Genomic DNA, 16,510 nt, shown 5'->3' with positions numbered 1-16,510 from the left:
CTTTTCTATTAGTGCATCTAATTATAAATGGGTAGTAATCTCGATCTTATTGCATTTGTGATAATACTGATAGCTGGAATACTGTGGTTTTTACGTTATGGTGAAATGTGTTTCCCCTTCACTGAAATCTTCAATCATATAAAAAACAAATAAATTTTCAGAATCTTCTCTTCATTCCTTTTTTTTAAAACTTCGTAAACTTCTTACTCCACGCAAATCGTGTTAGTTGCAATTTTTGTGTGCCGTTAAAAAATGCTTATGCATATGCAGTCGTGAAATTTATAATTAAAAGAGAAGATTATCTTGGAAACAAATGCCTCTTGAAGATTTCTGAAGAAGACGAATCCTTATGCAACAAACCAAAGAGTGCCGAACCAATAATGAGTGACCAACAAGTGTGCATTTAGTCGATGATGATAATGAAGAATAAACATTCTTTAACATTTGTAAGTCATAAATAATTTCTCTTTTATTATAATTTGCTTGATTTTACAAGCTGTGTTTTCATTTCTTTAGATAAATCAGTCATTGTTTAAACTTAAACTAATTAGCTAACTAATTTCATTGTCGATAATGTAACCTCTATTTTTAACCTTATGTCTATGGGAAATATATTCCCGCTTTACGAGTTTTTGCTTTATGAGTGTGCTCTAGGAACATATTAACTCGTAAAGTCGAGAACTACCTGTATATTCTTCAAAAATCTCACTTTACTCCATAAAAAAGAGCCGTTCTTCCAACATTATTCCTAAATATTTTGTAGGGTGATACTGTCATATCAGACAGCATCAACCTGAAGCCTCACAAATGGGGCCCAATTCATGCTTAAATTGTCCGTGAGTAACATCTGAACAGTCTTATTCTTAGAAATTTCTAACTTATGTATTTTTGCCCATTCCTCCAAAACTTTTCATGTCTCCTCAGCTTTTTTCTCAATCTGAGATCTAACATTTCCTTGTATAACCAATGATAAATCATCAGCATATGCTATAATTTCTACTTTAGGTATAGAGAGATTTAAAAACTCATCAAATATGACATTCCATGCGAAGGGGCCAATCAGCAAGCCTTGTGGACATTCACAATATACTTCCTTAGTTATCTTAGCATATTTAGTTTTAACTACTACTTCTCTGTTAAAGAAATATTTCTTATAAAAACTAAACAACTTATTTGAACTTCCAGCTCTACTAATTCTGGCAAGGATACCTTCCTATCATAACCGATCAAATACTCCTTTAAAATCTACAAGTATCCCAAGAGCATATCGACAACTACTCCGATCCACCATCTGAACCAATTTATATATTGAATCCTCATTTGAATAGCCTTGTTTAAATCCATATTGATTTACTGAGGACATCTGTCTGATTTCATACATAATAATCAATCGGTTTACACATAACCATTCATATACCTTTCCTAAGACTGGGATCAGAGAGATCCTGAGACCAAGCAAGAGTCAATGCAATGGAAGCACCCAAAAAAATTTCTGATTCATATTTCAGCTGGAGAGATGATGGCTACCATATTTTGAGATGCTGATGAAATTTTGTATATTCAGTACTTGGAACACAAGCAGACAGTCACCGAGGATGTCATATGCATCCCTACTGTTCAACCTAAGGGATGTCATAAAGGAAACACACGTGTAAAACTTTCCAGAGGTGTGCTGCTTCTTCAGGACAACACAGAAGTGCACAGGTCACATGCTGTTGCTGCTGCTGCTTTGAGAGACTGTGACTTTACAGAACTTAACGATTCACCTTGCAGACTACATCTGCCCCAGTGACTATTTCCTGTTTCGACACCTCAAGAAAAAGAACTACTTAACAAGTACAGGTCACTGTTGAAAAAAACCCGTGAATTAGGGTTGAATTTGAAAGTGTCTGCAATTCTGCCAGACACGATAGGAGGGAGTATATGATCAGAGCTTGTCGATCAATTCGGCCCCGGAAAGATTGTGCAAGGCTCAAGGGGTAGAGTTTTTTTCAGTGTGGTCTGTACTTGTTAACAGAAGGGACTGCTACTACAGGGATTGGATACACTTAAATAGAAAGGGTACAAGAATATTTGCTGATGCTATCGAGGCAGTGTTAGGTAGGTCGGAAAACTGCTAGCTTGGGGGATACAAGGACTAATAGATTAACAGTAGCCACTGGCAGATGTAAAAGTGATTCTTGCACTGCTTCTATTGGAATGCGCAGAAGCCTGAAACCAAGATGCAGGATATTTCAGAGACTGCTGGAAGTCATTGCGGTACAAGTAAACACATGGGTTGTGTTAGGTTAGCTAAGAAAAAGAACAGGTGCATGTATACTTTCGTGTACACCAATGCTAGGAGTTTGGTAAATAAATTTGTTGAATTTGAGGTATTGCTTAAAGCATCAAAGGCGGATATTGTTGGGATATCAGAGACGTGGGGTCACACAGATAGAAGGAATGCAGAACTGGAATTTGGGGAGTACAACGTCTACAGACAGGGAGGAGGGGTTATGCTATTAGTTAAGAAACACATAAAATCCAAGGAAGTGAAGCCAGTCGACATCGCTGGACAGTGCAGTGTCGAGTCAGTTTGGTGTGACATAAGCATTGGGAGATCAAAATTGAGAGTAGGAGTGTGCTATAGGCCTAATGACTCTGATGAGTATAATAAGAAACTGTACAGGGAAATAGAGTGGGCCAGTAAATCAGAGAGTCTTATAATGGGAGATTTTAATTCCCCAGATATTGACTGGAATTTGTGGGTTGGTCACTCCACACACTAGCAAGGCTTTTGTGGATTTATTGGATGATTGTTTCTGCATCAGCACATTCGAGAGGCAGTGATCACAGTGTGCTGAAGTTGGATTTACTGAAAGAGGTAACTACCATCAGGGGTAAAGGGAAGAGTTATTGCTTTTGTAAAGGTGACTATGATGGTCTTAGACAGTATTTAAATTCTATGCAGTGGGACCAACTGATGATGTTACCAACAGCAAATTCAAAATGGGAAGTATTCAAAGAACATATCTTGGAAGCTACTAGGCTTTACATACCAACTGAGAAATATTGTTCAAGGTTTAGGCCTAAATGGATGTTAGATGAACTAATGAGACATATGGCAGAGAAGAAAAATGCATTGGATACATATAAATTAACACGTGCCACAGAAGCCTATGATAGATATAAGTTGATCTGTAACCAAGTTACAAAGGAGGTTAGGCATGAGAAGGCAAATTACGAGAAATCTTTGGCAAGGGATGCAAAGAAAAACAGCAAAGAGTTCTTTACTTATGTAAACTCTAGAAGGAAGGGGATGAATCAGATTGGTCCAATTGATATCGATGGGTCAACTGTTGATGATCCTGCTCAGGAAGCTAACAAACTAAATGAATATTTTGCATCTACATTCACGCATGAGGAGTTATTCAGCGAGGGGAATGCCAGAGGTGTATTCAACTCTGTCACTATGCTAGATAATCTTGTAATAACTGAGAGTAAAGTGGAGGAGAAATTGTTGAAGATAAACACAAGAAAAGCACCTGGGGTGAATGTGATCTATCCAGTTATATTAAAGGAGGCAGCAAAGGAAGTAAGCAAACCCTTAGCCATAATTATGAGAGCTTCCTTGGACTCAGGGGAGGTACCCATAGACTGGAGATGTGCAAATGTGAACCCAATTCACAAAGGAGGATCAAAGGCTGACACAAGTAATTATAGACCTATGAGTTTAACTTCTGTTCCAGGAAAATTAATGTAGGTACTGGTTAAAGAAGCACCGCAGGATCATCTAGACAAGACTTCAGTTATAGCTCGGACACAGCATGGTTTTGTTAAGGGGAAGTCTTGCCTGACCAATTTGATTGGATGCTATGATGCGGTCACAAAAGAACTGGATGCAGGGAATAACTTTGATATTATATACTTGGATCTTAGAAAGGCTTTTGATATTGTTGCACATGGAAGACTGCTGTACAATTTGCCTCCAATGCCACAGTGTGGCATTGGAGGCAAATTGCTGCTATGGATAAAGGGGTGGTTGAGGTGGAGAAGACAGAGAGTTGTAATCAATGGATACTGCTCATCGTGGACTAATGTTATTTGTAGAGTCCCTCAGCGTTCAGTGTTGGGTCCATTATTGTTTTCTGTATTTATAAATAATATTGATGATGGTATATCAAGCTTAATGTCCAAGTTTGCAGACGACACAAAGGTTGGCAGGGTTGTTAAGGACACTACTGATGCTATGTTGCTGCAACAGGATCTGGAAAGGTTGAGCAGATGGGCTGAGAGGTGGCAAATGAAGTTTAACATTGACAAATGTAATGTTCTACATATAGGAAACAATAACCCCAGAGCAACGTATCAACTCTGTGGTACTACACTGACAGTGGTAGAGAATGAAAAGGACCTGGGAGTAATTGTGCAGCTAGATATGAAGTTCTCTGACAGTTCAGACGGGCTGCAAGAGTAGCTCATGGTGTCTTATCAATGATATACAGGAATTTTTCTAGCAGGGATAAGGAGGTGATTATTCCCTTGTATAAGGCAGTGGTCAGGCCACACCTCGAGTACTGTATACAGGTCTGGAGGCCTCATTTCAAGAAGGATGTAGAGCTGCTGGAACGAGTACAGAGAGAAGGGCAACAAGATTAGTGAATGGAACAAAGGTTTGCTCTTATGAAGAAAGGCTTAAGTTTTGCAAATTACAGTGTCTGGAGACTAAGCACCGGCGAGGTGATCTGATGGAGGTGTATAAAGCCTTGAATGGTTTGAGCATTCTCAATGCTGATGGGATTCTGTCTCTTGCTCAGAATAATTATCTAAGAAGGCATAAATTTAAATTGAGGAAAGGCAGATGTAGGATAGATGTGCGGAAATTTGCCTTTAGCCAGCGGGTAGTTGGTTGGTGGAACAGACTTCCATCCCTTGTTGTGGAAGTTGATAGCCTAAATAAATTTAAGCCTCAGCTGGACAGGTATTTTGAAAGAATGGAGGGGTGATGTGGTAGTGTTTTTTTTTTTTTGTCTTTTGGCTGATGCTGCATAAGCTTGCTTTCTTGCATCATATGCCTCTACTAATGCTAATGCTAAAATGCAAGGAAGACTCTTTGTTAATCATAATGAACTGAGGTCTCCTGTTTCTGCATTCTTTGATTAGCAGAACAAAGAATTTTATTTTCTGGTATTTCTTCATTGCCAACAAAATGGAACAAGTGTATTGAAGTTCAGGGGGGGTGACATTGAAAATTAAAAAAAGATTTTTGCCCCTATCTCATTTCCTTCATAGGTAGGTAGATAATTTATTGAATGCCCCTTAATATATATCTTAATATATATGGTTAATGCAGTTTATCTTCTTACCTAATCTAAATCTGGATTTTAAAAAGTAGCCTGCTTACAATTACCAAATCTCCAACTTTTCTGAAGTTAGTCTGTAGTGTCTGTGATTATAAATCAACAGGGGTTTTACTTAAAATTTTCCTTTTACGTGTGCATGTGATTTTTCAGTGAGGACCTCTAACAGTGGCAGCTGCTCCAACATATATTATTGCTGGTTACATAATCATTCTCACCATTTATTTATCATTTACTGAACCATTTACTGAAACATAATTTGTTGTCCATTATGTCCATGCTGATATCACTAATAAAACCTTGTATTTCCAAGAAAGGTTAATATTCCTAAGCTTTGAATGTCAGGCATAGTTGTATAATCATTCACATAACCCGTGGATGGGCATGCTAACTTTGTGTCTTCTGTTAAGCATCCCCTTGTTCTTACATCTTATAACCTGAAATTAGGCAAGAAATCAAAACTGTTTTATTTTCAAATTTCCATTTATACATAGGTACACCTGTTCATGTAATAGGAATAATGACATTTTTCAACAAGCAAGCAAAATTACAGGTATTAAAACTACAAGTTTTACAAGAAAAAAAAAAAAAAAAAAAACTACAAAGATTATCATTCGTAATCCTTGTTGTTTTATAACACAATTTTGCAACAGCTGATCTTCTCTACCAATTTTGAAAATAACAACATGCCTGCAGTTTATTTAGGCGAAAATCCATGTTACATGAATGATTACTTGTTGGTTTAAAGTATGTCTGCATATATATGAGATTTTCCCCCTTTGAAGGTCATTTTGACTCTATTCAATAGCAATTTCTCTATATTAAATTTATCTTATAATACAGCAGGGCTTTTTATCTTTCTCTATATTAAATTTATCTTATAATACAGCAGGGCCTCCACTGGCCCTGCTGTATTATATTCTTTACTTAAACTATGGAAACCAGTGCCACAGGCCCATTCTCCTTCATTCATTCGTATTATGGCCTCGGTGCATACAGTATTTGTATTGCACTTCAGAAGTCCTTCATCTCACCAGCCTGGAACAAACAGCATTTACGCTTTGCACACAGTTGCAAATCACATCGCATCATTCCCAAAAGCTTCCGTTATAAAGCTCCCTTCAACCAAACTCATATGGAACGTGCCTGTTCATCTTCAGCCTTCAAAACTTGAAAGTGCAGATTGGTTAGATCCACTTCGAACTTCAGAGAGCTGGCTTCAGTGTCCAGACTTATACAGGAACTAAAAGGCTTGATCTCTCCATTGGCATTCTCTAACCTAATTCATACTCTTTGCTACCAGGCCAACCGTGTGTCTGATACTTACCGTTCTCGCCAGCAACACAAGTTCCTTAGCCTAATCAGAGAGGCTCACTCTTCAAGGGCATATACACATCTTACTAAAAATGCTAATTTTGTTCTGAAACTTAGCAGCAAGTGATTAACCTCTGAACAGACCGATGTTCTCGCCCTCCAGGATGAAGTTTGCCGTTCTACCATTGAGACCGCCAATCACGCAAATTGCCATGGAAGTAGGGGCATCCTTAGCCAACCTCCATGAAGAGACTGCTAATAACATCTGCTTCGGAATGGCCTCTGTTCTTCAGTGTGCACAGCCTGCAAACTCCAACCTCAGCCACTGGCAACACGCTGCTCTTAACTCCATCAGGAAAGACAACACCATTGTTGTGCTTCCTGCCGACGAGGGACGTCACACAGTTATACTGGATCATTCAGGGTATTTGAACAAGGCCCTTGCCATTCTACAAGATCCCAATGTTTTTGGGCCTGTAAGTGACCCACCCATCAAAGGGTGACTAGAATCAAACGTTAATAAGTTTGATCTATGAGTGGTTCAAATCTGGGAATATCACAATGTCGACGAGATGACAGTTGCATGGCACGGATTGTCAGCTCCCGCAATTTTATGGCCTGCCAAAAGTTCATAAGCCAGGCATTCCTCCCTGGCCCATCGTGTTCTGTTGCAATTCGCTGACATACGAGCTGTCAAAACACGTCACCCATCTCCTAATGCCCCTAGTGGGAGATGCTGCCCATACGGTCTCCAATGAGGAGTTCCTTCACCTCATCAAACAGCTTACAGTTCCTGATGACAAAATCATGACATCCTTTGAGGTTGTATCTCTATTTAGCATGTGGCATTAGTAGAGGCATTTGATGCAAGAAAGCAAGCTTATGCAGCATTAGCCAAAAAAAAATAATAAATAAATAAATAAAAAATAACCACTTCCACTTCACCCCTCTGTTCGTTCGAAATACCTGTCCAGCTGAGCCTTAAACTTATTTAGGCTATCAACTTCGACAACAAGGGATGGAAGTCTGTTCCACCAACCAACCGCCCGCTGGCTAAAGGCAAATTTCCTCACGTCTATCCTACATCTGTCCTTCCTCAATTTGAATTTATGCCCTCTCAGGTGATTATTCTGAGCAAGAGGAAGAATCCCATCAGCATTGAGCATGCTCAAACCATTCAAGGCTTTATACACCTCTATCAGATAACCTCACTGTTGCCTAGTCTCCAGACACTGTAATTTGCAAAAATTAAGCCTTTTTTCGTAAGAGCACCCCTTTGTTCCATTCACTAATCTTGTTGCACTTCTCTGTACTCGTTCCAGCATCTCTACATCCTTCTTGAAATGAGGCCTCCAGACCTGTATACAGTACTCTAGGTGTGGCCTGACCGTTGCCTTATACAAGGGAATAATCACCTTCTTATCGCTGCTAGAAAAATTCCTATATATCATCGACAATACACCATGAGCTACTCTTGCAGCCCGTCTGCACTGCTCAGAAAAAGAAAAGTGCGGCTCGTCCAGGATTTACCTCCATTCCAGTCCAACAGGCCATCGTTTGTACCAGACGGCTTCTAGATAATGATCCCAGCTATTAGAACATTACTATCTACAGAAGATGTCTGTGCCACCTCTTGTTTTTCAGGCAGTGTCATCGCATTTGGCAATTCTCTGAACAAACAGACAGATACAAAGGGGTGCTCTTACGAAGAAAGGCTTAAGTTTTGCAAATTACAGTGTCTGGAGACTAGGCACCAGCGAGGTGATCTGATAGAGGTGTATAAAGCCTTGAATGGTTTAAGCATGCTCAATGCTGATGGGATTCTTCCTCTAGCTCAGAAAAATCACCTGAGAGGGCATAAATTCAAATTGAGGAAAGACAGATGTAGGATAGACGTGCGGAAATTTGCCTTTAGCCAGCAGGTGGTTGGTTGGTGGAACAGACTTCCATCTCTTGTGGTGGAGGTTGATAGCCTAAATAAGTTTAAGGCTCAGCTGGACAGGTATTTTGAACGAACAGAGGGGTGAAGTGGAAGTGGGTTTTTTTTTTTTTTTTGGCTGATGCTGCATAAGCTTGCTTTCTTGCATCAAATGCCTCTACTAATGCTAATGCTAATACACAGTATAGCTATGGGTGCCCCTGTCAGCTCCATCGTCACTAACATCACAATGGAGGAGTTAGGGGTATACATATTCCTGAACCCACCAGTACCAATTACTATGTGGTGCAGATATGTTGATGATATTTTCACCAAAATCCCCTGTGGTTCAGATGCTGCACTGTTGGAGTACCTCAACTCCTTATCCCCTTCATCCAGTTCACTTTAGAGTTGGAAACGAACAGGTCCCTTCCTTTCCTGGATGTTTTTGGTGAAATGAGTGGGCCCAAACCTGGGAACCTCAGTATACCGAAAGCCAATGTGGTGTGGGCAGTTCACTAACTACAGGTCAGCCCATGCCCCTTGTTATCTAAACAGCACCGCATGTGCTCTACTATCTTGAGCTTGGAGCCATTCCAGCTCAAAGGAAGCCAGGCGCACCAATGTTTCCATAGTAAAAGCTGACCTAACACCAAGAGCTTGCAATTCACCCGAGGCCCTCATCCTCATGCGACAGTGCACTAATTGCTTATATTCCCTATTATCCAGGCACCTCAGACCAGATTTCTAAGATCTTACATGAGTACTGCATGAAATGCGTATAACTCCCTGGTAGGAGCTTATGATCTCTGGTCTTGAGTGTAAAAACACCCATCATCCCTCTCTTATGCAGCTCAATTGTATACCATGTAACTTGGCACGATTGCGACAGTTGCTATGTAAGGGAGAGCTCCAGACATCTTCAGGACTGCCTCGCAGAACAAAATAGGTCGATCTGCCTGGGTGACACTGAACATTTTTGGTCAACTCATCATGACCTCAACCCCAGACACAGTTGTGAGGTGATCGACCAATCTCAACACTATTGTCACTGCCTACGGTTGGAATCGTTAAATATGTCCAGCTGCCCAAAACGTCTTAAATTGCTGCAGAGGTAACCCTATTTTAGAGTCAATAGTTTTGAAGCATGGCAAACACTGGCAGAAATCCCATATACGCCCAGTCTAGTGACTGAATATCTTTAGTCTTGCGTTCATGTCCGTGCTCTCCAAGTCATCTGAGCATGCACAGCCTATTTAGTATTTATTCTATTCCTAATGTTTATATTATGTTTGCATTTCTGTATGTATGTACTTTTACTTTTACTTGCTGAGGAAGGGGTTTGTCACTCTGAAAGCTTTTTGTATTAATCTTAACTTATTAAATTTATTTTAGTTATTACCTCCAATGGCCCTGCTGTATTATTCTTCCCTTAAACTATGGAAACCAGTGCCACAGGCCCATTTTCCTTCATTCATTCAATTTCTCAATTTGTAATAGAGCAACCATGGCAAAAAATTATATAAGAAAGTATTGAGTTACTCCAAGAAAAGAAAATGATTTTTGGTTACGAATAGCAAAATAAAATAAAATTAAGCTTGTTATTTTATTTATTATTATTTATTTTCTTTGTTATTGGTCAAACTACTTCAGTTTCCAGCAGCACAGTTAATGATGCTGATCAAAAGGAAACAAAATAAATAAAGAATAACAAAACTGACATTATCTGTTATTCTGATAAATGTATATCTTTTTAATTTAAAGACCTCCGGCATATCTATTCTGTGGTAAACAGAAGAGAATGCTGTTAGTGTCTGAGTTTGTCAGTTTGTCATATATTCAATTTTTATTGCTTTCATACAAGATTATTGATAATCTCTTCATAGGTTATATTAAACTGAACCTGTATTCCAGAAAGCAAGCATATGATCTTATGTAGCATCAGCCAAAAAAAAAAAAAAAAAAACCACCAATTTCACACATCTGTTCCCTCTAAATGTCTGGTTCCTCCTTGAATTTATTTAAGCTATCAACTTTCACAAGGACAGATAGAAGTTTGTTCCAGCAATTAACCACCCACTGGGTAAAGGCAAATTTCCATACATCTATTCTACAACTGTCTTTCCTCAATTTGAATTTATGCCCCCTCAGGTTCATACTCTGAGGAAGCGGAAGAATTCAGCATGCTCAATCCATTCAAGGCCTTATACACCTCAATCAGATCACCTCGCAGGTGCCTAGTCTCTAGCCCCTGCAATTTGCAGAACTTAAGCCTTTCTTGGCAAGACGACCCCTTCATTCTACTCGCCAATCTTGTTGCCCTTCTCTGTACACGCTGAAGCAACTCTACATCCTTCCTAAAATGAGGCCTCCAGACCTGTATGCATTACTCAAGGTATGGTCTGACCATTGCCATATACAAAGGGATAATCACCTCCTTTTCCCTACTAGCAAAATTCCTGTATATCATTGAGAAAATCCCATAACTTGCTCTGGCAGCCTGTCTGCATTGCTCAGAAAACTTCACATCTGACTGCACAATTAGTCTCAGATCTTTATTAATTTTCTACCACCCTAAGTGTAGTACCACACAGTTGATACATTTCTCTGGGGTTACTTCTACCAATATATATATATAGTATTTTACATTTGTTAGTGTTAAACTTCAGTTGCCACTTCTCAGCTCATCTGCTGCTGTTGTTGTTATTTGGTTTTTAGGAGCATTAGCAACTAAGGCCATATTGCTCCAGGGATATGCAGTGGTCATTCCCTGACCTTTCCGCATCCTCCGTATTTGGTGGTCATGGGCTCGAACTGCGGTCTAATCAAGAAGCACGTGCTACACACTGCTGCTCCTGCCCACCTGGCTATGGAAGCACCAGCCCATCTGCCTAACTTTTCTAGATCCTATTACAGTACGTACTGTCTGTAGTGTCATTAACAACCCTGTCAACCTTTGTATCACCTGCAAACTTGCACAATAAGCCTAATATACCTTCATCGATATCATTGATAAATATACAAAACAACAATGGACCCAACACTTGAACCCTGGGAGACTCCACTAATAACATTAATCCATGAACAGCAGTGTCCATTGATTACCATTCTCTGTCTTCTTCCACTTACCCATCCCTTTATCCATAGCAACAACTAGTCAAACTTCATTTTATTTTATCGGCATAGTTACCTTAATCATTATTTGTTTATTTATTGAAGAAATATTTAATTTCTCTTTTGCAATTATAATTCTACATTTGGAAACTAAAATAGAATTTTTATAACCTAAATTTTTCCTCCCCTTCCAGAGAAAACGGCACTACTGGAGATTAGATACAAAAGTAATTGCAATGTTCCAGAATGACACAACATCAAAATATTATAAGGTATGTGTTTGTACTTGAAACATTATTTTTAATGCTATTTCTAAATGGCAAATATCATTCTTATATTGTTTAATTAATGTAAGCAAAATAAAATATAAAAAAATTTTTTTTTTTAAATACTTTAGCAGTACAGTAACTTTAATCAATTAACCTGGAGTTAATTGATTTTAAAACCAATTAACTCCAGGTGGGCAGAAATTCCTAACTAATGCACCCCATAAATTTGTCAATTTAAAACAGATCTGGAAGGAAATATTTTGAGTTACCACTTTGAAGGTCATTTTGACTTCCAAAATGGTAACGCTAAAATTTTTATGATTTCTCAAATTTGTAATAGAGAAACTATGGCTAAATAAATTTTATTGATTTCCTATATAATTTGAATATTATGTAAGTAAAGAGCTTCCAAAGACTCAAGATGTCCTACTTTATATTAACATTTAAGAATATACAAAGGAAGTACCTCTGTCTTATAAGAATTCTTATCCTACTCTCCCATAATACCAATGAATTAATGAATGATAATTTTAAACTTGAGACATGTTCCTCACCTTCAGCCCATGATTCAATAACCCAGATTGCAGTTGAAGACCTCAACTGAAGACCCCAGAAATATCAAATGTCATGCAACTTTTAGTGATGGAAGCCATTATCAGAAAAACTGCAACATAAAATATATTTAAAAATATACGATAAAATTTCGATAAAAAATTGCAATAATAAAATTATAATCCCCTAAAATTCCTTCCTACTTTAAAAATATACGTTAAAATTACGATAAAATTGCGAAATAAAATTATAATCCACTAAAATACAGTAAACCCCGCTATTCGCGGGGGTTACGTTCCCGAGAAATGCCGCGAATACTGAGTTATGGCTCCCATAGTAATAAAGGAGTTCCGTTCCAAAGTATGAAATATATAAGAAAAACTAGTCTAAAATTTTGTCTATGTATGTATTATATGTATCTTCATAATATGACTATGTACATAGTGAAATGCAAGCATATGGCATCGAAATGAAAATAAGAAACAATTTAATATTAAATGTAATATTTATTAGAAATTTCAAACAAATCTTTCAAACCAGCGCCTTTGCTAGCTAAAAAACTTATCCTGCCAGTGCTCTCACCAGTTTCGCTAAAGTGTTGATAAAGGAGTTTTGCCTTTTCACGAATGATGAGTGAACTTAACGGAATTTTATTTTGAGTTCAGTCTTCTATCCACAGATTTAAAGCTTTTTCCATTTTTTCTAATTTAACATCACGAGTTACAGAGGAAATTTTTGAAGCAATTAGCGCGTTTTCATGGACACTACGGCAGATTTTTTCTTCCGATTTTTTGAGTGATTGTACCGTTGACTCATTGATTTTATAATGTTTTGCCACTGAGAAGACACTTTCACCATTAGAAATTTTGTCCAATAACTCAATTTTATTCGCTAATGTCATCACCTTTGATCTTTTCACATTTCCCTTGTTATTCGTAGCCATATTTTTGTACGGGTTAGAAAGAACTTGTCCACAATAAAGTCACTTTCTTCCGTTAACACACTCGAAAAAGTCTGCTTTACACTGCAAAATGGTATTATCACTTTTGTAAGCATATCAATTTATAAATTGATAAATTTGTTCAATTTATAAACATAAATTAAAAGCAAACGACGAAACCTTCCATGGCACGCGCATAACACATACTGAACAAGGATTAGCGAGAAACATCCACACTCGCGATTTTATCACCCCCCTTCCCCACCCACTGAGCGATGTTTTGACCGGGAAAGATAATTTTAGCCACGCCCATGTTTTTTTATTCCAGGAAATGTTCACGGCGCTTTAAAATTCACATTTTTTTAGGTTTCATTTTATATTAAATCAGCGACCGCGAATACAGATACCGCGAATAGCGGGGGTTTACTGTAGTTGAGATCTATCTAGATAGAATAGGAAACATATACAGGAATTCCCTGACTTACGTAATACTCGTCATAGGGAAATTTGACTTTATGTAAGTTTTTGCAGGCTGGTGCAAACTTAAAAAATCGTGAAAATATCGTAATCCGAACCCAATAACATTTCTTTTTTTTTTTTTTTTTTTTTTGTAATTCGTTCCAAGTTCTTGGAAGTTGAAAATTTTGCTGTATTATTACTAAGCTGTTTATCTTTCTAAGAGGTCACATTTATAATGGAAATTGCACTACACTTTCATCGTTATCATATGTTCCCATTATAAGAATCAATTTTGAATGCCTTTGTGAAGTTTTTCTAAAGCATATTTCTGGAGGTGACGACTGTAAAACAATTTGCGCTTTCCAATTTATTAGGCTTTTCTGTTAGTGCATCTAATTATAAATGGGTAGTAAACTTGATTTTATAGCATTTATGAGAATACCAATAACTGCAATTATGTGGGTTTTTACGCTATTATGGTGAAATGTGTTCCCCTTCACTGAAATCTTCAATAATATAAAAAACAAATTTTCAGAAACTTCTCTTCAATCCTATTTACATATTACAATGATGAAGGGAAAGTGACCAATGAAAACTGGAAGTGGAAACAAAGTACGAAGCAGGACAAAGTTTGTCATCTATTGCAAGGTAATTAGGTCTCGCTGCTTCAACAGTGAATACTATTTTAAAGTACAGTGCGCATATAATAGAACATGTAAAAGGATCGATGCACTTAAGATCAACAGTGATCACAAAACAACGTTCAGGTGCTATATGCATTCATGCGGTGAAGTCGCAAGTGCCGATTCTGCAGCTGCAGAGAAATTTTGTGATGTGTTTGGAAAATTATTGATGAAGGCGGCTATTCAATGCAGCAAATTTTTAATGTTGACGAGATGACTCTGTATTGGAAAAAAATACCGGATTGAACATACATTGCCAAATGGGAAAATACAATGCCAGGTTTCAAGGCGTCAAAAGATAGTGCCATGCTCTTGCTTGGGGCTAATGCAGTGGGAGATTACAGATTAAAACCACTGCTTGTGTACCATTCTGGAAATCCTCGTGCATTTAAGGGCATCAATAAAGCCACCCTCCCATGCATTTCCAATCAAACCAGAGAGCATGGATAACAATATCTGTCTTTGGGGATTGGTTTAAATTCTGCTTCATTCCCGAGGTTGAAAAATATTGTAATGACAACGACGTTCCTTTCAAGATTTTGCTTCTATTAGATAATGCTCCTGGACATCTTACGCATCTAGATGATTTCAATTCAAATGTGAGTGTTATATTTCTACCGCCAAACACGACTTCACTCATCCAACCTATGGATCAGAGTGTTATTTTGAAAACATTTGTCCAGGCATTACTAAAAGTTGTTTAAATGGTGCATGGAAGAAAATATGCCCACCGCATGTAAAAGGCTTTGAAGGATTTGAAAAAGATGAATCATATGAAGAGGTTACAGATAGGATTGTAAAGATTGCAGAGCTACTTCAGTTGGAGGTTGATGCCAAAGATGTGTAGTTAATAGACAAAGAAGAAAAGAAATTACCTAACGAAGAACGTATTGACTTGCAGGCAGTGATAGTGAAAGAAGAAAATGCCAACGAAGCTCAAGATGAACCAAATGAGGAGCCAAGACACTTCATCACCAGAGAGTTGGAAATGGCATTTTGTGAAATTGCATTGACAATTTCGACAATTTTTGTGAAATTGCATCGACAAGACACAGTCATATGTGAAACATATGACTGTGTCTTGGGTGTGACAACATAGTTGCATTTTATAAGATATACTGGTGCATCTGGCACCGGCTACCGTGCCACATTCAAAGTCACTTAAATCATTCATCTTGCCTGAATGATTTAAGCGATTTAATCATTTAATCGTTCTGCAACCTGAATTGTGCACCTAATATCATCCCTACATACGTCTACTTTATATTGAAAGGGGCCACTCAGTGTACCTTATCATAAATTTCCCATGTGCTGGTTTTACCTTAGTCAACAGTTTTTCTGCTGATGTGGGTAGGTTCATAATGACAGCTTAATTTTTGTATGTTTAATCCTGGTCTCCTAATTCTCAGTAACTTTTTTGTTTTTTAATCTTTTTCTCTAATTTAATGACCATGTGTAATTAATTAAAATCCGTCCATTTCAAAAGCTGTTTCTAGAGTAAAAGATATAAAATCAAGCTACCTATATATGTACTTCTGGAGTAAAATATGTAAAAAAAATTTGCATTTCAAATTCATATAAATCCCACACATAAGAATATTATTTTGAAAATGGGTGACATTGAAGGCAACTGGCGATATATGGCAATACCTGGGCATACTTGAATGATGTTACAGTTCAAGCATAGATAGGACTGTTGTTGTGTGGCAGATTGTATGGGCAAAAAGCTTGTGGGAGATGCAGAAGCAGGCAGACATATTTGCTGGCAACAGCATTGTTGGGGGGAACCCCCTCTTTTTTTAGGCACATTATTATATATGTGTAATGTACCTATTTTGTTATTGGGAATATAGTAATATGTTCCCAACAAGCCTGAAGAGTATGGCATTGAAATACAGACTCTTTGTGATAGTGTAAGTGCA

The 16,510-nt window shown here is 37.8% G+C and overlaps 1 protein-coding gene across 1 annotated transcript in view; it reads left to right on the top strand.

Moving 5' to 3' along the window:
- LOC150088444 (serine/threonine-protein kinase D3-like) overlaps positions 1–16,510 on the top strand; it is a 550,939-nt gene that overhangs the window by 301,793 nt on the left and 232,636 nt on the right. The window contains exon 11 of the mRNA XM_090370161.1: positions 11,880–11,957. Coding sequence (XP_090226287.1) covers positions 11,880–11,957 — 78 coding nt within the window. The remainder of the gene's footprint in view (positions 1–11,879; positions 11,958–16,510) is intronic.

The sequence above is a fragment of the Mastigoproctus giganteus genome, chromosome 3 (assembly GCF_048544385.1).
Source record: "Mastigoproctus giganteus isolate SK-2022 chromosome 3, ASM4854438v1, whole genome shotgun sequence".
NCBI lineage: Eukaryota > Metazoa > Arthropoda > Arachnida > Uropygi > Thelyphonidae > Mastigoproctus > Mastigoproctus giganteus.
The sequence above is the reverse complement of the archived record's forward strand: the minus strand, read 5'-3'. Positions and strand labels throughout refer to the sequence as shown.